This window comes from Cebus imitator, unplaced genomic scaffold, assembly GCF_001604975.1.
Source record: "Cebus imitator isolate Cc_AM_T3 unplaced genomic scaffold, Cebus_imitator-1.0 Scaffold25, whole genome shotgun sequence".
Classification (NCBI taxonomy): domain Eukaryota; kingdom Metazoa; phylum Chordata; class Mammalia; order Primates; family Cebidae; genus Cebus; species Cebus imitator.
Genome location: NW_016107340.1, coordinates 8406673 through 8431297, shown reverse-complemented (window position 1 = coordinate 8431297; position 24625 = coordinate 8406673). Strand labels below are relative to the sequence as shown.

At 36.7% G+C, this 24625-nt stretch overlaps 1 protein-coding gene and 1 long non-coding RNA gene across 3 annotated transcripts in view; one reads left to right on the top strand and one right to left on the bottom strand.

Moving 5' to 3' along the window:
* Window positions 1-19298, bottom strand: part of ETNK1 (ethanolamine kinase 1) — a 61915-nt gene extending 42617 nt beyond the window's left edge. Inside the window, exon 1 of one of the 2 annotated variants that reach the window (XM_017522990.2) lies at window positions 18787-19298. In XM_017522990.2, coding sequence (XP_017378479.1) covers window positions 18787-19209 — 423 coding nt within the window. In that variant the 5' untranslated portion in view covers window positions 19210-19298. The remainder of the gene's footprint in view (window positions 1-18786) is intronic. The other variant, XM_037736503.1, reaches the window with a different exon arrangement.
* Window positions 19299-19326: 28 nt separating this feature from the next.
* The window catches only part of LOC108300266, a 35728-nt gene continuing 30429 nt past the window's right edge, over window positions 19327-24625 (top strand). Inside the window, exon 1 of the long non-coding RNA XR_001823320.2 lies at window positions 19327-19685. This is a non-coding gene — a long non-coding RNA (uncharacterized LOC108300266). The remainder of the gene's footprint in view (window positions 19686-24625) is intronic.

Here is a 24625-nt window from a genome sequence, read left to right as displayed (position 1 = left end):
TCTCAAAAAAAAAAAAAAAAAAAAAAGAGTTTAGAGATTTCTATGGTATTTTTTAAATGAGACTTTTGGGGGTTGTCAAGACCTTTAAGTCAAGTACTTCAAATCCTTTTTTATATCTGAGTACAGAAGGTGTATTTCAAAAGGAAAGAGGTAATTAGCAATACTATTTACAAAAGTCTATTAAAAATTGTAATTTTCATTTTCCTCTGTATTAATCTGACACTAGAACTAACACTTCTATTATAACTCAGAACTTTTGGAGGCTCCCAAATGGAACAAAGAGGTAAAAGAAGAAAGTGAAAGCAAAAATTAGAACTTTTTTTTCCACATAAACTGGGCAAGAATAGGAAAAAAGAACAGAAGTTTTAAAAGTATGTATACACATTTAACTAATGCCTGAGAAAGAAGGTAAGCATTTCTATCTCAATTAGATTTTTATGATAATAAATGACATATGAAAAAAAAAATGTGAAAGTATTTACTAAAACTATTAATATACAATTAAGCAGTATTTACATAATCGTTTTTATTATATACAGGGCTTAGCTGTTACCCTTATTCACATAATGCAGTAAAACTTCAAGAATCAGTGAAAAGGAACGTATTTTGAATATCCCTGTTTTTTAGATATGCACATACTAGAACTGCTTTCCACCTAGATTTCAAAAAGACTGTATAAAAGACACTGCCAGGAAGTATACATACTTAAACTGAATGCCAATCATAACTGTACTAAAATCTGCATTGAAAAATGTGTTATTTCCTATCACAATGCCATTATCAAGTCACACATGTTATTCTGTAACTTCTTCAGCTGTCATAGATAAAATATTTCAAATACAGTATTTAAGACTGAGAAACCATTTAACATCCTGAAATGCTTATAATGAATGAAACTCTAGGCTCCTCAAACTCCAGAAATCATCCTTTCCATTTTCTGAATCTTTACAGTAAATAGTGGGTACTTAATACTTAAACATTAGAACCCATATACCTACCAACATTAATGTCTTAATCTAGCTTATAAAAATTGCATTCTTTTATTCTTGCCTATAATGATCAAATATATTCCTTAACAGAGCATGCTGTATTATGCATTTATATGTACATACATAAAAAGATGTATGCATTTAAGGGCTAGAGACAGAAACTTTACTAAATATAGATTAGAGAACACTAATTAAACATTTATAAAGATGACAGTGTCACAACTCCAATGACCCTAGCCCTACCTTTCTGTATTGCACAATGACTATGCAATTGGTAATGAAATGATAAGCAAATAAATCTTTAGAATAGGCAGGCCACGGTGGCTCATGCCTGTAATCCCAGCACTTCAGGAAGCTGAGGCAGGCGGATCACGAGGTCAGAAGACTGAGACCATCCTGACTAAAACGGTGAAACCCTGTCTCTACTGAGGTACAAAAATTAGCAGGGCATGGTGGCACACAACTGTAGTCCCAGGTACTCAGGAGGCTGAGGCAGGAGAATTGCTTGAACCCAAAAGGCGGAAGTTACAGTGAGCCAAGATTGATGCACAACTGCACTCCAGCCTGAGTGACAGAGCAAGGCTCTGCCTCAAAAAAAAAGAAAGACATCTCTAAAAAGGATGTGAATAACATAATTCCACATTTATGAAAATATGTTATGTATAAAGATTTATTTGTCTACAAAGATATTAGGTAATTTAAATCTTGTTTCTTTATTTTCCTGTTTCTCCATAAGTAGTTAAACCATTTTTCTTTTGGCTTATGTATGCTTACTAACTTATATTTTTACAACAATGAACCTGGTTTACTAGTGGAAAAATTAGTAGCTAAACACTGGTCTGGCACTCACTAGGCCTTGAAGTCATGCTGAATGGAAACAGTTTTACAGAACAACAACACTGAACATTAGAGGAGGTCACTCTGTGATCATAATGGATCAAGAAACAACAAAACCACTCTATAATCATGTCTCATGGTAGAAAAAAATATAAACTTCATCCAAACAACAAAAATTACCAAGTATCTCCTTATCCTGGCTAATAAAAGTGACTGCTGCTGCTTTTCCAGTCACACTTTGATCCTGCTTCATTTCTTCAGCCTTCTAGTTAAGATTAAGATATCCATAAGTCATAGACTTGTCCCACATCCTTCCTGACAGCATCCAATCCAGAGAACACTGTTACCTTGAATCCTCCTCCAAATGACAAATCCCCACCATTCTCAATGATGTAGTTCTCCCTTACTGCAGTAAGCAATAAACCCAAGTTTTTCAGCTACAGGTGACTTTCTACTGGTCTCTGGCTGGAAAACAATGACTTCAGTTTAAAGATGTACAGGTAATACTTCTTACCTTTGCATTGTTCCCACCTTATATATAAACTACAATGTGCTGAACCATCTAAAATATACTATTAAAATACACTATACGTACTCTAGCCATGTATACTATATTAAATATATACTAGAAATATACAATTCCACCTCAGTAGAGGTGAAACAAAATATAAATCTTTGTGAGTTCCTTTGAATGGGGTTTATCCTGCACTATTTGTCAAGTATTTCAGATAGTAGTGGTTGAGGGGATGAGCTACAGAGCCAGAGTTTGACTTTGAATCCTAGCTCTATTACATACTAACTGAATAACCTTAGGCAAGTCATTTAACCTCTATGTTTGTCTATCTCATACATAAAATCAGCATATTAGAATCTACATTTTGCATTGTTATGAAGATTAATGAGTTTGTGTGTATATATGTGTGAGTGAGTGAGTGTGTGTGTGTGTGTGTGTGTGTGTGTATATGTGCTTAGAACAGTGCCTGACACATAGTAAGCTTGTAAATACAGTCAACGATACATTTAAATTTCAATACAAAACAGCAAAATAATGATGAAATTATAAAATAAGATTAAATTTTTGTTAAAACAGTATTTAAAAACAATACTTGTAATATGCCTCTAAAGGTAGCTTAAATCCAAATAGCTAAATGTTAAATATCATTTCTGGGCAAATTATTTTTCACATCTAAAACAAGAAAACCCTTTCAATTTAGTTAGAAATGCCATTCAAGGTTATTCTCTCAAGTTAGTACTACCCTATATGCATTTGGTTTTGTATGACTAATTATACCCTGATAAATAATCCCTAAAAATGTATACAACTAACTAGTGAATTTAGTTCCTAATCATTTTTAATCTTTAGTTTAAATATTAACAGCTTTTAAATATTAGGGAAATTAATAACGGATTCTCAATTTGTTCTCTGCCTTACCTCATTCACATGATTTTTAAAAACAACATCTATATTGTTTAAAAATACAATTTAAACTTACCCTTTATAAAATTCCAACAATCCAAGAGTCTCTTTATTTTTTAATTGCTTAATATTAATGAAGTTATCACTGTTACTCTGAAAACCAGCAATTAAAACAGAATTAAGCATTTACCCTACATTTTCTATATACCGTATTTCATAATACCCAAACCGCTCTAATTAATGAGAGAAAGTTATCTACCAAAGAATTCCAGTTAACAAATGTGGAATAAACAACAGAAAAAGTAATCAGGAAACAATCTTCAATGAATAAAACCATGAGATAAAAGATTGATAGGTAATTTTATAATGGTAGGAGTCATCTGTCACTTCCTGATTTCATAAAACAACCTGACATGTTACACCTTCTGATGTGATGCAATATGAAATACACTGTACTACCCATGATTTGAAATCTAATCAAGCTTCTAGATCTTCCTATTTTTAAGAAAAAAGAGAGGTTAAAGAAACACCACATGGCTGGCCACGGTGGCTCATGCCTATAATCCCAACACTTTGGGAGACAGGCAGATCACTTGGGGTCAGGAGTTCAAGACCACCCTGACCAAAGTGGTGAAACACTGTTTCTCTCAAAAATAAAAATAAATTTTAAAAATAAAACACACACACAAAGAAGAAAAACAAAAAATATACAAATCCAGAATATCAGTCTGTCTACACAAATGCCCCATTAATAGTCAATAGCATGACAATATGACAATCTATTTTAAAGAGGCTTATGAAACATACCAACTAATGCATGGATCTAGTTTGTTTCCTAACTCAAACAAATACGTATAAAAATATTTTTTGAGGTAACTGTGAAAAAGTTTATTAGGAATTGGCTCTTAAACAGTACTTAGACATTCCTGCTAATTTGGCTCAGTGTTATAATGGTGCTGTGATCCTGTAAAAAAATAACTTTTTATGTTTACAAATGCATACTGAAATACACAAGGACCATAACAAGATCTGAGATTTGCTCTAAAATACTTAAAAGAGGTTAAAAAACAAATGAAGCAAATATGGATTCTGGATAATATGTGAATATTCATTTCATTCTCTCAATTTTGAGACTTACAAAATTTGAGTTTTTAACTCACATGATGCAACTAATCAGAGCATCAGTGAGGAACTCTAGAGCTTCTATTAGAGAATTACATAATGTAATATAGCATAAGTATGTAAGATTCACTTGCTAGCAGATTCTAAAAGAAGTAAATGATAAAACTTAAAGATAGGCTGGCTATGGTGGCTCATGACTCTAATCCCAGCATTTTGGAAGGCCAAAGCAGGTGGATCACTTGGGGTTAGGAGTTCAAGACCAGACTGGTCAATATGGTGAAACCCTGTCTCTACTAAAAATACAAAAAGTTAGCCAGGTGTGTTGGTGTGTGCCTTTAATTCCAGCTACTTGGGGGCCTGAGGCAGGAGAATCACTTGAACCCAGAAGGCAAATGTTGTATTGAGCCAAGATCACTCTACTGCACTCCAGCCTGTGAGACAGAGAGAGATTCAGTCTAAAACAAAAAAACAAAACTTAAAGACAGGTTAAAAAGGGGAAAGGAAAAGATAAAAGGTCCAAGTGTTATGAGATGAAAAAATAAATTATGAGGCCATATATCCCACTCACTTCTAGAGGCCAACTTCTTTCTCCTTCCCTTCTCTGCCGAATTTCTTGAAAGAGAATTTTATATTCAATATTTCCACTTCCAAACCTACCATATGCCTTTTTTGTGTGTGATTTTTATCCATCAACAGTAGACCTCTCCCTAAACTACTTTTCAACCCTCATGCTATTTAATTCTTTATTTTTAAATATCATTCTTAAACTGGCTTTCCTATAAAGTCTACACATTATCTGAGACTTCTTATAAAACTGAGCTTTCTTATAACATCTCCTTCTCACACACACACACACACACACACACACACACACAAACCCTCTCTCTCTCTCACACACACACACACACACATTCTCTTATCTTCCTTTACCCAATATGATGGATTTTTTTTGTTTTAACAGTCTTCAATTACACTTCAATTCACTATTTTGTACATATCCTTTCAAACCCCCAACATGATACACACTATAAATTTCCTTTCCTGGACAGTTTGTTTCCTCTTTAACTAGCAACTACCTTATTTTCTCATTTGCTTACTTTTTTATATACCTATTTGTACTCTCTACATTAATGACTTTCAAATTGGGCTATAAAGTCCTCAAGGAATGGGAAATTAAGGTATGGAAATAGGAATCCAAGTGAGCAAAGCTCTGCTATATCCGCAACACATACAAAGGCATGTGCACATATACTACACTACCACCATCTTGCCCTCATTTATTTCACATGTAGATGACACTTGGGGACAAGATTTTATTTGAACAGAAGATTCTAACTCTAGAGAAAAGATTGAAACTCACTGATCTCAATCATCTAAGGGGCCACTTTCACTCTTGGCCAAGGAGGAGTAACGGAGACAAGATTTACCCTTTTACTTGAAACAACCTTACTCCCACAAATAAAAACCAGAAAAAATATATGAAATAACAATTTTCAAGACAATGGACTTTTAGAGAAAACAGTGATCCCTGAGAGATAGGAAACAAACAGCATGAACCTTATGACTGCCCCAGCTTAATGTCCTGAGAAAATTCTCAGTTCCCAGCAAAGAAAAAGAGAACCCAGATGGAGCTGTGTGAAATTCATTAATTGAGATATATTGTGAACCAGAGAATATGAAAACAGCTAGAGCATGCAGGACAGAGTATTAAAGTAGAAAGACAGAGACAGACAGAAAGGGCAGAGCACTCCAGAGGATCTGCAAATGGCCCCACTATATCCCCAAAATCTACAAATGCTCAAGCCTTGTGGGTTCAAGTGATTCTCCTGCCTCATCCTCCCAAGTAGCTGGAATTACAGAAACGCACCACCATACCTGGTTAGTTTTTCTATTTTTAGTAGAGACATTTGTTATTTGTTTTGTTTAAATTTTTTTGTTGATATTATTTTACATGTTCTGAAAGCCTATTATATAGAATGGTGTATTATTTGCATATAACCTATTTATATTCTGCTGTATACTTTAAATCATCACTAGACTACTTATAATACCTAATACAATGTAGATGTTGTATAAATCGTTGCTATACTGTATTGTTTAAGGAATAATAACAAGAAAAATTATCTGCATATGTTCAGTACAGAAACAACCATCCTTCTTTTCTCTTAATATTTTCAGTCCACAGTTACTTGAATCCATGCAGAACCCATGGATATGAAAGGACAACTCTACATGCTACTTACAAAAGACATAGAGAAGAAAGCTGATGTAGCTATCTCATATCAGATAAAATAGACCTTAATGAAATATTACTAGAGATAAGGAGGAACATTTTATGATGACAAAAGGGATTGATCCACCAAGAAGATATAAAAATTCTAAATGTGCATACATCCAATAATATAGCTTCAAAAGATATATAGCAAAAACTTACAGAATTATACAAATCCCATAATAAATGTCAGAAATTTGTGCACACCATTTAAAACCTCATTTTTAATTTTTTTAACGTTTATAGATGACACTAATTTTTTTCCAAGACCTCATTTTTTTTTTGAGTGGAGAGAAATCATGTAATAAGAGCTCTAAACAACAAAATTAAAAATCCAACTTAACTGACATATACAGAACACTACACTCAACAACAGAATATTCCTTTTTTCTTTTTTTGAGAGAGGGTCCCACTCTGTTCACTCAGGCTGCAGTGCAGTGAGAAAAATCACAGCTCCTGCAGCCTCGACCTCCCAGGCTCAAGCAGTCCTCCCACCTCAGCCACCCAAGTAGCTGGGACTAAGGCGTGCATCACCACGCCGGGCTAATTTTTTGCATTTTTTGTAGAGACAGGGTTTTGTCATGCTGGCCAGGCTAATCTGAACTCCTGGAATCAAGAAGTCTGCCCACCTCAAGCTCCCAAAGTACTGGGCCGTGCCGGGCCAAAAACATATATTCTTTTCAAGGCCACATAAAACATTACCAAAATTGACTATGGGCTTCATTATAAAGCAAGCCTCAACAAATATCAAAGGATTAAAATCACTTAGAGTATCTTCTCAAACTACAGAGGATATGAGCTAGATATCAATAACACACACACCAAATAAAAACAGTTAAGATGATAAACTTACAAATAAATGGGAAAAAAAAAAGATGATAAACTTTTATGATTTTTATAACAAATTTTTTAAAAAATTAAATATGCATCAACTCATTGGAAATGAATCAAATACACACGTTAAATGCGTGAGATAAAGAAAAAGCACCACAATGGCAATTAGAAAACATTTTGAACTGAATGATAATAAACACATATTGTTAAGCAAGTGGTATCTGTCACCTAATATCAGAAGTAGAAGTCTTAAAACTTCTGTTCATTGTATCTTGGTATAATAGTCACCAAAGAAAACACAATATGCCATCAAGCACTGTATGGAACAATGCTTTACTCACACAGAAAGGAGACAAAGCAAGATCAGCTTCAGTAACGGGTGTTGGTCCCCCATGGTAAAGAGTTTCCTCCCAGCAGCTGATGCCAACAACAGGCCTACACATAGCCCTCATGTGCTACAGCAGACCAGCCACATTCCTCCATCCCCTCCCCACTGGGGAGATACTGTAAGTGAGCCAGGTGACATGACACACATGCTGAAGCAGAGCAAAGGAGTACACACTGAGTCTAAAACAGGCAAAAATATTCCCACATAAAGTGGTAAGTCCAGCACAGACTACGAGGACTCTACCTCTTGGTAAGGTATTTCAGGTCCAAGGCCCATTCTTACGCAGTGAGAAGGGGTGGAAAGCTGCGTGCATGAGACTGCCTTTCCCAACACATGTCAAGACTTGTGGGTACTTACAAAGACATGTAATAAGTAATATATTAGAAATTTAAAAGGCAAAAAATTAGTGCTTCCAGCTCAAGAAGCTAGAAAAGTTACAGCCAATTAACTTTCAAAAACAACAACAAAAAAATGGATTATGAAGGAAATGCCAAAGAACAAAACTATCAATAAAATAGAAAAACTCAACAGTTAAAAACTGTTATTTGGGCCAGATATGGTGGCTCACACCTGTAATCCCAACACTTTGGGAGGCCAAGGTGGGCAGAATACTTGAACTCAGCAGTTCAAGACCAGCCTGGGCAACATGATGAAACCCCATCTCTACAAAAATAAATAAATAAATACAAAAATTAGCCAGGTATGGGGCGAGCACCTGGTCAAGGCTGCAGCGGGCCATGATCACACCACTGCACTCAATTCTGGGCAACAGAATGAGACCCTGCCTCAAAACAAAACAAAAACAAACAAAAATTGTTATTTTAAAAGATTGATATGGTTGATAACTTCTTAGCTAAATTTATGAAGACAACAAAGCAACACAAATCATAAAGAAATGAACTTCACTACAGACCTTGAACAGTTATTAAAATAACAAATGTATTATTAAAAACAACTCTCCCAAACACAGAAAAAGAAGAAACACCTCTGAACTTGATACCAAAACTTGTCAAGGACCATTATAAGAAAGGAAAATTACAGACCAATCTCTTTCATAAGCAGGGTTGCAAAAATCCTAACCAAAATATTAGTAATTGATAGAATGATATATTAAAAAGAGAATATATCACAACTGAATAGAGTTTACTCCAGGAATGCAAAGGTTACTTAACATTCAAATTTTTTTTAAATCAAAGTAATTCACCTCAATAAAAGAAAAATTAAGAAAAATCTTATAATCATGATGAAATGCAAAAGCATTTGGCCAAATTCATCATTCATGAAGAAAATACTTAACAAAGTAAGAATAAAAAGAAACTTGCTTAACATGATAGAGCCACCAAAGAAAACCTATAACATATATCATACCTAACAACAAATTACTAAAATATTCTTAAGATTGGGAAATAACGGATGCCCACTATTACCTTTCATCTTCTTTTTCAAGTGTGTTAGAGAGGTCCTTGTTAGTGCAGTAAGACAAAAAGACAGAAGGAGAGAGCAATATATGGTATTTTCAGATTATATACAGAAAAAATGCAATAAGAATCTACATAAAAAATATTAGAATAAATGTGTGAAGAATTCAATATACAACAATTAATTGTATTCCTAAAAACGAACAACAAAATAACAATTTTTTAAATGATACCCCATACAGTAATATCAAAAAGCATCAATACCTAAGGATAAATCAAATAAAGCATGTGAGATCTCTACAGTGAAAACTTCAAAAGTTTGAGAGAAATTAAAAACCTAAACAAATGGGATATAGTGTGCTTATTGATTTTAAGGTACAATATTGTTAAAAGAATTCACTTCTCCCCAAATTTATCTATTCATTCCACAAAATGCTAATCAAAAATTCTATCCAGTTTCTTTTATGGGAATTTCAAAACTGAGTATACAACTTTTATGGCAACTTAAAAAGTCAAGAATAGTCAAGGCAATCTTAAAAGAACAAAGCTGGGGTCCTATACCCAAAGCCTATAATAACTACATCAAATACCAAGACCTGGAGTAATGACTGAGAGCAATCCACACAGAGCAGTACTGCTGCAGACCAAAAATAAAAAAAAGAACAGGCCAGGCACTGTGGCTCACGCCTGTAATCCCAGTACTTTGGGAGGCCAAGGCAGGCATATCACTTGAGGCCAGGAGTTCGAGACCAGCCTGGCCAACATGGTGAAACCCCATCTCTACTAAATGTACAAAAAAAAAAAAAAAAAATTAGCTGGGCATGGTGTTGGGTGCCAGTAATCCCAGCTACTCAGGAGGCTGAGGCAGGAGAATCCCTTGACCCCAGGAGACAAAGGCTGTAGTTGGCCGAGACTGTGCCACTGCACTCCAGCCTCGGTGACATAGCAAAACTATGTCTCCAAAACAAAACGGAATTCATAAACAGAACTACATATAATGCCACCTGACTTATGACAAAGGTGACACTCCAGTGGGGAAGTTTTTTCAACAAATGATACTGGTTCAACTAACAGCCATTTGGAAAAAAAAAAAGTATCATACCCTCCATCTCAAACCGTACATACATAGCAAAGTGTAAAATACTAAATAATAAAGCTTCTAGAAGAAAATAGGAATATCTTTATAACTTTGGCAGTGGAAAAGATCTCTTGTTCAAAACAAAACATACTATCCATTAAAAAATTGAAAAATTCATCTTAAGGCTATCAAAAAACATTATTAAGAATGAAAGTGCAGTCAGGGGCAGTGGCTCACGCCTGTAATCCCAGCAATTTGGGAGGCCTAGGCAGGTGGATCACCTGAGGTCAGGAATTCAAGACCAGCCTGACCAATATGGAGGTGAAACCCCATCTCTACTAAAATTTAAAAAATTAGCCAGTCATGGTGGCATGCACCTGTAATATTTCTAAAAGATGACTCATCTAGAATATATAAAGAACATCTACAAATCATTAAGGAAAAAAAATCAGATAATCCAATAGAAAAATCAGCAAAAGGCTTTAACAGGCACCTCAAAATGGAACACATCAAAAAAACCAACACACACAGAAAAAAGATACACTAGTTGTAGACACAAGAGTTACTTTATTTTAAATGTTTATCTACCAAGGAACTTCTGACTACCTCTTGGGCAGGAATGCCTAAAAAATGTCTAGCTGATGTATTACTCTTTCTGTAGAAATGCCTATTCACTGTAAGTTTCCCCCAAGACAACCCTTGACGCTAGGTTGCAGAAATCATAAGTTGTGACACCCATAGCCACCTACACATTCCTTCCAGAGCATGCACACTATCCCCAAGATGTAAGCCCTGGGTCTGAGGGGAGGTGAGGAAGAGATCTACCTGTTTTGCAGCCACTCAAGACAACCCTTCTGTCTGTAAATTCCCCTAGTAAGTCACCCAAAACCAGAAAACTGGATTTGTCTGCCTCCTTTTTTGGTTTCTCAGCTCCTTCCACATTTAGAGGTCGCTTTGCATATATGGCCCTTTCACAAAACAGTAGTTATCAAGAATATGAAAATTATACCTGGAATAAGATACTCCAATACCCGCCAGAAAGAAAAAAAAAAAAAAGAGAGAGACAATAGCAATTATTGGTAAAGACATAGCATAACTGAAACTCTCACATGTTGCTGTTAGAAATATAAATAAGGACAACCACTTCAGAAAACTAAGAAAGTATCTAACAAAGCTGAAAATAAACAAATTAGATGACTCCGAAAGTCTACTTCTAGATACCTACTTAACAGAAATGGATAGTCGTGTTTAAAAAAAGTGTATTTATAAGAAGCATAATCTGTGATGGCCAAAACACGAAAACAACCCAAGTGTCCATTAACAGTAGGAGACAAATAAATTGAGGTATATTCTTAAAATGGAATGGTAGTCAGTCATGGAAAAGAACTACGACCATATACACACGAAAAATCTCTTAAAATCTGGGCATATGCCAAACCAAAATTTTTAAAAAGACATGTTATTTCATACGATGCCATTAAATAAAATTCAAAAAGAGGCAAAACACTGACACAAGGCACAGTGGCTCACACCTGTAATCCCAGCACTTTGGGAAGCTGAGGCAAGAAGATCACTTGAGGCCAGGAGTTCAAGACCAGCCTGGTAACACAGCGAGATCACACCACTACAGAAAATTTAAAAATTAGGGAGGCATGGTGGCATGCACCTTTAGTCTCAGGTACTCTGGATGCTGATGTAGAAGGGATTGCTTGAGCTCAGAAGTACGAGGCTGCAGTGAGCTATCATAGTACCACTGCACTCCAGTCTGGATGACAGCACGAGACCCCATCTCTTAAAAAAAAAGAAGTAAAAATTAAAAAAATAAGTAAATAATAACTAAGTCACATTATGGTTAACATGATTATCAAATATTAGGTTTGTGGCTATCAAAAATTATAGTCAATACCATTCAAACATGGGGAAATGTTTATAAAGGGCTAATAAAAAAATATAAAATTATACATATGATTGCAACTATGTAAAATATGTTTAGAAGTAGAAAGTAATAAACAAAAATAAAAGAGTTGTGAATAGAATATTGATGACAGGATATTTTTTCCCTCCTATTCAATTTCAATATTGTGGTACAATCTTTCAGTAAAACTAAATTATTTCATGTTCACGTGGTCTCTTGTACAAAGACCTTCATGCACTTATTATTTTCTCAGAGTACTTACTTTCAAAAAAGAACTAATTCAAAACATTCTATTTTGTTAATTAGGGGGGAAAAAAATCTGCTATTATGATTACCACTGGAGGGAAGGAGAGATCAAGACTGAGAAGGAAAATGAAGGCACTAGGTTGCTGGAAATTAATTTTCTTTCCCTGGGTGGGTATATGTTTTACAATAATTTATGATTCATCCATTTTTCTGTATGTTTGCTGTATTTCACCATTTTTAAAAGAATGCTAAAAATGTATTTATAGCCAATCTGGTATATCAAAGAGTAAAATAACTCCTTAGAAAACAAAATAAAGAGAAACAGGACCTCTGATTTCTTAAGTAAAGGTCTTCTACTACTTCCTTATCTTTGTTACCCACTCCTTCCCCACAAAAAAACATCTTAGTCTTCTTTCTTCCCTAACCTGTAATCAATTAACAAGTCCTCCACATTTATTTTCTGCAATGTAAAATCTGTACCTCATTTCCATCTTATCTGTCATAATCTGTGCCCCAGCACCTCTTGTTTGGACTAACACAACAGTGTCTCTCAAATTATTTCTCAGACTTTTTAAATGCAATACACAGGAAGAAATATATTTATCATTTGATATAATATGTATATAGATACTTTTATATAAAACTAAAGCACACTTCATAAAGGAATACTTACCTTATTACTTGCAAGGCTCTGATGTATCCCCTAATTTAACTTATTCTAACTCATCTTGTTAAACTGTAGTGGTCTCAAGACACTATATTGCTTTGGCATCCTATTAATATATGATAACCACCAGTTTCAAAACCAGTGTCCTAAGTAATCACTTATTTCCCAATTTAAAACATTTTCCTCAAACAACCCTCCTCTACATTGTTGCCTGTCACTTCTCTAATACGTGATATAATTCACCTGCTTAAAAACATCCTGGCTGGGTGCGGTGGCTCACATCTGTAATCCTAGCACTTTGGGAGGCCAAGATGGGTGGATCATTTGAGTTCCGCATTCGAGACCAGCCTGGCCAACATGGTGAAACCCAACTTTACTAAAAATACAAAAATTAGCTAGGCATGGTGGTGCATACCTGTAATCCTAGCTATTTGGGTGTCCAAGGCATGAGAATCACTTGAACCCGAGAAGCAGAGGTTGCAGTGAGCTGAGATCGGCCACTGCACTCTAGCCTGAGCAACAGAACAAGATTCTGTCTCAAAAAATATATAAAATCAAATACAAAAATAAAAACATCCAGTGGCTTCCCATGATGTCCTAAATGATGAGTAAGCTACTCACCAAGCTACTCAATCAAAGTCTAGCTTCATTGCCTTTGTGAGATAGTTTTCCTCGCCCAGAAATGTTGCCCCTTTCAATGTGATCCAATCTATCTTTCAAATCTTAGTTCAGGTACCCCGACCTCTATGAAGCCTTCTGTCCTACATTCTTCCATGCCTACCTTGTGCTACAGTTAGTTGTAAAAGGACTCTTACAGAAAACTAGCATTATATATAGTACAAAAAAACACGTGTCAGAATTACTGATTTTAGGAGCTCATGATTCTCTCAGTTGGGATGGGAGAATTGGAAATGAGAGGTGGAGGAATGCAGTACCAAAACATGCTATGCATAATTGCAGGTATTTCACTTAATTCTCATGAGAATTTTTTCCAAGGTAATCCCATTTTACAGAGATTTTAAAACTTGCCAAGGGTTACAAATGGCTGGAAATAATATTCAAAAACCATCCCCTTTTCACATTATGCTCAGTCCCCCAAAAAAGGTGACGCAGTTTGCACAGTCCAAGTCACATGGCCATTATAAGTGAAAACAAACTAGCACTGTAGGCTCCTGACTTCATAGTCACATCTTAATAAAATGCTTGGGAGCCTACCAAACATTTCATGTTCTTTATGGGAGTCTATTAAACATTACATACTTTACTATTCTAAAACATTGAATACAGGGAGGGAATAGAGAGTAGAAAACTGGATATAACCAGTGATATTAAAAGTTACACTGAATATAAACTATGATCCTTTATTTGTATCTATAGGACTCAAGATTCCCATACATTCTTAGAGAAAGTAAACTAATATACTGTTTACTTTTTTAATATATTAAAAAACTAACCATAACTTAATATATTATCTTACCTAAGACTTTTCAGAAGTTACTGCTTAAAGGAACAAACTCATTTTTTAAAAAACAGAAAAGAAAATCAATTATTATATTAGAGCACTAAAGGAAACATAACTTAATAGTGCAACTCTATAAATTTGGCTTTTCATTCTTCAAGATAAAGACCAATATAAAATATTAACTATCAATATTAAGGGGATTACAGGTTTTTAATAGATTAGGTAACTACCTCCAACACTGTTAGAAAGAGGAAGGATATAAAAACTGCTGTGTAGCTACACAACCTAACAGAAATATTAGTTTCCATGATAGTATACGTATGCTTAAAAAATACCGTGAAAAGATTTTTTAAAACATGCATTCAAAAACATGCAAAAACCTGTAGTAAAGCAGAAAGAACAGTACATTTTTAAGCTTCTTGTGTAATCTTTGCATGTGAACAAAATTTGAATGGTCATTCCATAAACATTACATTGTTATAAGTTTCTTATTTGTCTTCCCCACCAGACTAGGAATTTCAAAGAGCAGATACTTGTTTTTTGATTCAAGCATCCAATACATAGCAGGTGCTCAGCAGCAATAATAATTATCGTGAAAGATAGCATTTATTTTACCCTCACAACAACCCATTGAGGCAGGAACAATTATTGGATCCATTTTACAGCTAAGGATACCGAGACAGGAAGTTTAATGATTTGACCAGGGTAACAAAGCTAGTAAAGTACAAAGTTTGGACTCAAAACCAGCACTGTATTCGAACCCCATGCTCTTGAGCACTGTAACATATTGTTATTGAAAAACTAAGTTGATATAGTTTTTTAACTACATAAGTACAATATATCAAGCAATCTCATTTAGACCCCATAATAAGAATAAATACATTAGTTTTGTAATGTTAAATAATAATTATGGTTTTAATATCCTACCTATGAAGCCTTTGCCATTATCTACTATAGGTCCCAAGTAATGGAAAAATTCATAGTGACAAGTTAGTGAGAAAAACAACATTGCTTAACAGAAAGACCCTGAGAAAACATAACTGGAATATTCTAAACACTAATTCATCAGCTCTTCTAGAAGGAAAAACAATTTTAACAGTCCATTGAGAATTATTTTGGACCTGACTTGATTCTTTATTCCTTTAGACAATGACTATACAAAAAAAAAGTGTTAAAATCAAAAATCAAAATCTTCAAATATGAGAATTGATACACAACAAAAGTCATTATCGTATAGGAAAACTAAAGTGATCCCTTTTTCCTAAAATGGTGTCAGATATGAAAAAAGTAATGCAAATTTATGTTCAAGGGAACTTTAAGGCAGAATCTTTCATGAGCCAAAGCTTTTAATAAATTAAATTTATACAGAAGCACCTTCCCTGCCTTAATCATAATATAGAAACAAAACTCTTGGTCAAAGAACAGTAATTCATAAGATTGTTTCTCATCCCAGATCTGCCATTTGTAAACGGCAAAATCAGTTTCATTAACTATACAATATGCATTAACAGTACCGTCTACATGTACCTCACAGGACAGCTGGGAGAATGCATGTGAAAGTGCTTTATAAACAGTAAGGTATGACTAAATACAAAGCACTGTGGCTGGTATTGTTGTGTTAGATTTACTCTGCCTATGCTGTTACTTTACTCCAAAAAAGTCACCACCTCCTTTATACTTGTTCTTTTAATCTAGTAAGAACAGGAATTCTATCTAAAATGAGATATGTTATTCCATGTGCTCACAAGTTTTGAGCAAAGACTGGGCCTTCTATCATTTTTTTCTCTAATAATTAGTCTTTTTGCTTTTTTTTTTTTTATTATTTTCTGGTATGTTCGGGATAGTTCAGCTTGCAGGAATGATCAATCACCAAATAAGTATTACTACAGTAAGTTTCTAAAGTATGTTTAAAGTATAAACATACAAAAATATTAGAAAAAAACTGAGGAAAAAAACTGGCTAAATACTGATATTTCACTGCTCTAAAATTACACTATAATCCGTTAACTATATGATAGATACTTCCCCTTCTGAAATGTGAGGTATGATTTTTATCTTTCTACTTCAAGGGAAATACAATAAAATTTCAAAAGAAAGTATTTCCATTGAGATTTACTAAAGAAATTCAGAAGCATCATGAAAGTAGAGTTGTAATGACCTAGAAAGCTAGGAGTCAGTTCTATTGAGTTGAAAGGTGAATAATCATCAATTCAGCTTAGCAGATGCTTTTACACCAGCTTTAGACCAAAGCTTTGCTTGCACATGGAGGGAATGTATTTCTAACTAATAATCGTCTTAGGGGAAAATAAATGGTAGTACTTACCTGCACTAACAAATATTAAAAATTCGGATTATAAACCCAAAGGTCTTTAGGTTAAAAGCTGCTACACAGAAGCCAAGATTTAGTCACACATAGTTACTTTCCAACAAGCAAAAATAGTAATGTCACTACATTTTGCCCTTTTTTACCTACATCCCGGCTTACTTCACCGAGTTTCACCTAAAAAAGAGATAGTGCCTACTTAATGGGTTGTATGGGCAACTAAGATAAAAAATATACATAAATTACTTAACCCCACAGTAGATATCATTACTATTCTACAGACAAATACATAAAAGGAAATTACAGTCTTCAGAGCTTCAAACTTTGAAGTCGCTGCTTAAAAGTAATTGATTTGCCAATACTAGAGTTTACCAGGAAGTAGCACTCTTTAATTAATGATCTGTTTTATGTATAACTGACTGCCAGAAAATAAATCATCTTACTAAATTTTAGAGCCTTATATAATAAAATACAAATAAATTAATAAACTAAACAAGTACTGAATTTCAATTTGGAAGACAGATTTCCTTTAAAGGAAATATATTTTTTTAATGACATAATTATTTTGCATTCGCTATTTCCTATATATTCGGTTAACAAATATTCCCTTAAATTTCAAAATATATTGTCTAACAAGTTTCTTTTCTAAAATATATGGGTCCTTTTGATCTGCTTAAAAACTCTTCTAGGCAATAGAACTGAAACTAACACATGAAAACCCAAGTGTCAGGAACTATTCTGGGCCCTAAGCACTGCTCATGTTTTATTCATCTTTGTATGGGTGGCTGGCTAGTTTAGCAATGAATTTAGCAAGTAAGTCAACAAATATTGGTGAATAAATTAGTCATTAAAACGAGGCAGATGATTTGGCTAATTCAAATGAATGTTCTTACATTATTGCTCAGATTTAGAACAAACCCCAAATATCCCAGCCTTGAAAATTACTGTTTTATGTTTGCAAGGAAAAAGAATAAAAAGAGATCTATTTTCCTATCTAGTTCAGAAACTAAAGTCAAATTAGAATTCAAAAAAAAATCATGTAGTGGAAATCATAACTTCCAAGTTACTAGAAAACTCCTAGAGTCTCAGGGATTTTTTTCCTCCCAATTTTTTCTCTATCTAGCAATACGGTGTCTCAGGAAAAGGAAATAGTCACAAGCCATTGCTCCTTCTAGTATCAGGTATTAATTTCACTAAGACGACTTTAATAATTCAGAAATATCGATTCAAACAAAACAATGTGAGTGTTGCTACCTAAGAACCGACCTAGCGATGCATGGTCGTGGTCATTACTTTGGGAACAGAGTACTCTCGACAATCCGAGGGTTTGGGAAGACAAAACGCAGTGTGAGGCATCAATGAAAGCACATCGCCGGGGGAGGGGAGAGGAAGGAAAAGATCAGAGAGGATTAATGACTGCATTACTGGTGGGAGGGGAGGAGGTGACTTGGGCCAGGAGGCGACAACCCGTACAAGGGGAATGGAAAGATTAATTTTGCAGTGACCGTGGACTGGAGAGTGGGAGGAGGGGCAACTATCAACAGGAATCTCCCCCCTGTGGATGGGTGCGTCACTTACGCAGCCGCTTCGAGAAAGAGAAAATGTGCCCTCTGGTCAATCTCAATAAGCAACTGTGACAGGAAGGGGGAGTGACCTTCCTAAATGTGAGAGGAAATACGGGGTCACTTCCCAATGGACTTAGGGAGGAGCTGTTGCCCTAGGTCCTCCTCGGTCATCTGAGAACAGAGACGATAGTGGTGAGGACCCCCAGAACCGCGTGAGGGACAGAACAGACGCAGAGTGAGGTGTGGGCGTTACCTGCAGGGTCACCTCCTGGGGGTCCCAGTGAGGCCGCAGGTGTTGCAGGAGGCTCAGGGCCCCCTCCCGGCAGCGCTGCTCCTCCTGATCCTGAACAGTGACGTTCAGCTTGGGCACCTCCGGGGAGCCGGGAGGGACGTGGATGTAATTGGCCATGGCCCAGGCGACGGCGGAGACTACCACCACGACGACGGCGACGGCGACCACGAGAACGGCGGGCGCCGACAGACTGGTGGATCCTTCCGTCCCGGGGCGCCCTCGCGGGAGGGCTGGGGGCGCTCGGACGGGCGGGCGAGCGACAGGAGAACGTCTGGAGGCGGCACTGTCGCCGATCCGGGTCTGGACAGCAGCTGAACTGAGCCGTGGCCGCTGTCGGGGAAAATTCCCGTTGTCGGCGCTGGACCGCGGGCGGCCGCGGAGCATGCCGGGGCTGGCCTGACGCTGGCGTCACGCGCGGGGCGGGGCCTGCGCTGCGTCAGGGGGCCGAGGCGGGGTTTCTCGCCTCCGGTCACAATGGGACAACTGCTCGGCGCTGGGCTTGTCGGCCTGCGGTTAGCACACACCCATTCCTGCGAACTGCTGGTCTGGAAATGGGGGCTGCTTCTCAGTAATGAGCTTGAGCCCAGCCAAGCCCCGCAAGGCATTGAAGCTTTAGCTTACAATGATCCGAATGGTCGTGGGCCTCTGGGCTCAAGTTACGACCGAATTTTTCTGGGACACGTTCTGAAATAATCTCAGGATCACTCTCCGAACTTGGCCTGAGTCTAGGCAAGCAGTGTTACTCGGTTGCCTTGATCTTGGAGCTGCTGTGTACTGGGGACCGCAAACTAGTTAACTATATTCCCATTAGCAGTATATGGGATCACAGTACTCGGGACTAGCTGAGTTCAGATATTTGGGTAAGACAACTGCCTTCAGAAGTTATTTGTGGAGTAAGATGTTCGACCATACAGAGACTTATGCTAAGCCGGGAAGAACAGGGTAGAGTCTGGTATAAAGAAGAAAGGGAAGAAAAGGAATAGTTTTGAGGCTTAGCACTAGAACTACTCGATGTCTGTGCCAGGGTACCCCAAGAGGGCCTCGAAACCTTGCGTCTCAGTGCCTTACAGGGAATGGTAGAAACTGGATAATCGTTAAGTAAGGTATTGGGGCCTCCTAATTTTCCTTTTTCATAGAGGAAAATGGGCTGGGAGTCCCTACAGCACTTAGTACTTGATGAATACGTATGTTAGTAGTAAATAAAACCCTTAACTGCACTGAGTTTAATTAACATTCAGAGTGTTTAATTGCTTCACTAGCATTAAGTTTACGTTCTGATTGTTCAGAAAGAACTTACTTACCTTTGTAATTCACAAAATAATTACTTCACGGATAACAGTAAACTTCCTAAACTAAAAACGGGTGGAAATGGAGCTTTATAATACAGCAAAGAACATTTTTCAAGTTTTGGTTTCTTTTCTTCCTTCCCTCCCTCCCTCCCCTTTCTTCCTTCCCTCCCTCCCTCACTTCCTTCCTTCCCTTTCTTTTTGAGACGGAGCCTCGCTCTGTCGCCCAGGCTGGAGTGCAATGGTGCAGTCTCCACTGACTGCAACCTCCACCTGTCGGGCTCAAACGATTCTCCTGCCTCAACCTCCCTAGTAATGGGATTACAGACGTATGCCATCACGCCCAGAAAATTTTTGTATTTTTAGTAGAGAGGGGGGTTTCACCATATTGGCGAGGCTGGTCTCGAACTCCTGACCTCAGGTGATCCACCCACCTTGGCCTCCCAAAGTGCTGGGATTACAGGCGTGAACCATTGCGCCAGGCCAGATTTAGGCCATAATTTTCTACCAGAAACTTTAGATTGTGTGTTCCTTCCACTTTGGGGAGAAATCACTATACTAATACTTTCACATTTCAGATAGTATCTCTTGTATTTTTGTATAAGTTGTATTTTTTATTAAGCAGTTGACATTTTAAGAATTTTAAAGCTATATTTTGTAACTGTAAAATAATTTAATTGAAAATGATGTTGGAAACTACACTAGTTTGTAATGGTAAATAAGAATCCATTAACAAATAGAAGAAAAAAAACAACTATTAGGTACTTGAGAACAAAAGTAAGAAAAAATGTACAGGATCCATGGATAAAATTAATGGAGAAATAAGCCATATTCATCAATGAGAAAAGATTAATATAAAGGCCTCAGTTCTCCCTGAACTAATCATTATATATAATGCAATCCCAGTTTAAATCTAAAAAGAGTTTTTTTTACTGAACTTGTTAAAGTGACATTGAAATTCATATCAAAACTTAAGGTCCAAGAAAACCACTGTAATTGGGGAGAGGGAGATGGGGACAGATAGGATTAGGGAATAAATTGGGAGGACCCTTCCCACCAGGATTTATTATATATTGGTTTAGGTATGGACAAATAAACCGCTAGAACATAAAAAAGACCTGGAACAAAACTTACACACATATGAGAACTTTGCATATAACAAAATTAGCATTAAAAATTAGTGAGAAAATCTGGACTGAGCAAGGAACAGTAGTGGTACAATTGCTTTTTGTATGAGAAAAAAATTTGATCCCTCCCTCTTATTATGTATAAAAATTAATTCGGGGAAGATTAAAAACCTAAATGTTAAAAAGGAAACTTTAAACATGTGCAAGAAATGTCAATTCTTATCAACCTGATCTACAGATTCAATTGTAATTACCCCAGGTTAGTTATGTTGTAGATTGTCAGCTTAAACAGATAAACCAGTTCCAATGTTTATCTGCAAAGCCACAAGAGCCAGAATAGCCAAAACAATATTAAAGAAAAATGAAGTCATAAAACACACAGACAGACTTGAAGACAGTATAGCTGAGTACAGTGGCTTATGCCTGTAATCCCAGCATTTTGGGAAGCTGAGGTGGGAGGTTTGCTTGAGCCCAGGAGTTCAGGACCAGCCTGGGCAATGCAGTGAGACTTCATGTCTCAAAAAAAATAAAATAAAATAAGTAGCCAGGTGTGGTTGTGCATACCTGTAGTCACAGCTATTCAGGTGGCTGAGACAGGAGGATTGCCTGAGCCCAAGAGATTGAGGCTGCAGTGAGCCATGATCAAGTCACTGCACTCAAGTGTGGGCAACAGAACGAGACTTTGCCAAAAAAGAAAAAGGAAAAAAAACATGTATAAGCTGCAGTAATTAAGAGAGGGTAGTATTGAGGCAGAGGAGGGTAGATCACTTGGGGTCAGTAATTTAAGACCAGCCTAGCAAACTAGTGAAACCCTGTCTCTACTAAAAATACAAACATTAGCAGGGCATGCTGGCAGGCACCTGTAATCTCAGCTACTCAGGAGGCTAAGGCAGTAGAATCACTTGAACCCAGGGTACAGAGGTTGCAATGAACCAAGATTGCACCACTGCACTTCCGCCTGGGCTACAGAGGAAGACAAAATATGAAAATGATTAGATGGATGGATAGTTAGATCAATAGATCATTAGATGTTAGATAGACAAATAGGAATGAATTATAGCAGAATATAGATGACAAATTGAACATATGCATCTACTTATGCACATATTCAGGAGGCAACAGGGACCCTAGAAGTCAAAAATGAAGCACTTATTCAGGAAACCCAAAAGCCCTTCTGGTTAGTTGAGTTCTCTAGCTCTTCTCTCCACCTGTTTTTACCTCTCTTCTGTTTCTAATTATACGTTTTTGCTTCCTCATGATTTCTGCCTACTGGCTTCTTTTCATGTGTTTTCCTATGATTTAGATCTTACTCAAAAGTTGTTTCCTTGGGGGGACCTTTCCATCCAGCACTTCCCTTATCAAAATAACCTGTTGTTTTTTTTTTAAATATATCATGAAACGATGTGAGTTACCTTGAAATCAATGTATTCACTTTTTTTTCAGCAAAAAGCAAAAGTTTATTAAGCACAGTAACACTCCCAGAGAGAGGAGAACATGCTGATCTATGTGAAATGAGATCAGCCGAACTCAATGTATTTCTTTTATTTACCTTATTAGTGTCCCTCTTATATATTAGAATGTTAGTGCCAGGAAAGCAGAGCCACAGCTTGTCTATTGCCACATTTCCACTGCCTACAATAGTGCCTAGAACATAAAAGATAATAAATGCTTAAGCTCACCTAATTAGTCCTGAAACAATATCAGTCTCACATAAGAATAGCCCTCAGCCAGGGGTTGTATCCGCTGATCTCCATAACTCACTATGCTGAAATCACCTGCCTGACCATTTCCTAGGCCACTAGCCAGCCCATTAGTTACCTTTGAGTATGGAAAAAAACCTTAGCTACCGTGTGTCAGTAAAATAGTCCAGCATCTTGCAACATATGTCGAGAGAATATAACATAGCAATGAAGATACAATATTATTTTGAAGTATCCAACACATTTAATAGTCCCTTTCCCATACTTCTCATGACATTGGGACCTTCCAATACCTGGAATGTCCTGCCTCCTATGTCTGCTTCTTAAACTCTCACTCATCCTCCAAAGCTTAACTCGCCAGCAGTCTTCTTCATGGAGCTTATCTGGATTTTCCTAGTCCAAATTTACTTCTCCCTTTTATATATCTGTTAAAACACCTACAAAATTCTGCCTCATGACACCCACATTGTGAATTTAAGTCATAATGATTATGCCACGTATAAAAGACTAGAAAAGCTGTTCCTAACTTGTTACATAATGAGCATTTGTGTGAGGGAATGAAAGGATCACTGAATATAACCCCAGGGGTGCTCTGGTTGTTACATGACAAGGGTCCGGATTCAGACTCCAAGAGAGGGTTCCTGGATCTCATGCAAAAAATAATTCAGGATGACTCTGCTGTGCAAAGTGGAAGCAAGTTTATTAATAAAGTAAAGGAATAAAAGAATGGCTATTCCATAGACAGAGCAGCTCCAGGGGCTGCTGGTTGCCTACTTTCATGGTTATTTCTTGATGATATGCTAAACAAGGTGTGGATTATTCATGCCTCCTCTTTTTAGACCATATAGGATAACTTCCTGACATTGTCATCACATTTGTAAACTGTCCTGGTACTGGTGGGAGTGTAGCAGTGAGGATGACCAGAGGTCACTCTCATGGCCATTTTGGTTTTGGTTGGTTTAGGCTGGCTCCTTTACTGCAACCTGTTTTATCAGCCATTCCTCATGTTTCTTCTGAGCAGCAGTGAGAGATCACTGGTTGGTTTACAGAAATAAGCAGGGTTAGTCTAAATTGCAGAAACAAAAACAACTGATGAGACTAGAATTTAATAACAAGTGTACCACAGTTTTTGAAACATATTTACTTTCTCCAGTTTCCCATTTTTACTAAAGACAAATTATGGTAAGGCCAATTTGCTTTATTATAATTGGCCTGGTTATTTGCATAAAGTGCAGCAAGAATACTTATTTGCCATATAGGCTTTTTAACTGGCTCTGATGGAACTTTGTTCCATAAGGAATCTCACATAAGACATTTTTAGAGCCAAGTCATGCCATGGGTTTATGCCCTTAAATACCTGAGTTGATTAAATTCCTTTCCTTTTGGGGTCCCAATATAACTTGGGACTCTTGAACCTGAGAGAAAGTGACATTCTTTACTTACCACAGATCAGAAACTCTGTACAAGGGACTGTGTAGGCAAGGTATGAGGCCAGTTCCCCAAAGGACTTTTATTAGCTTTACAAGTGAAGTATAACTGATTTCTCCAATTGTGTTCCGTTGCAAAAGAAAACTGAGTTTTGGCCGGGCACAGTGGCTCATGCCTATAATCCCAGCACTTTGGGAGGCTGAGGCGGGTGGATCACGAGGTCAAGAGATCGAGACCATCCTGGTCAACAAGGTGAAAC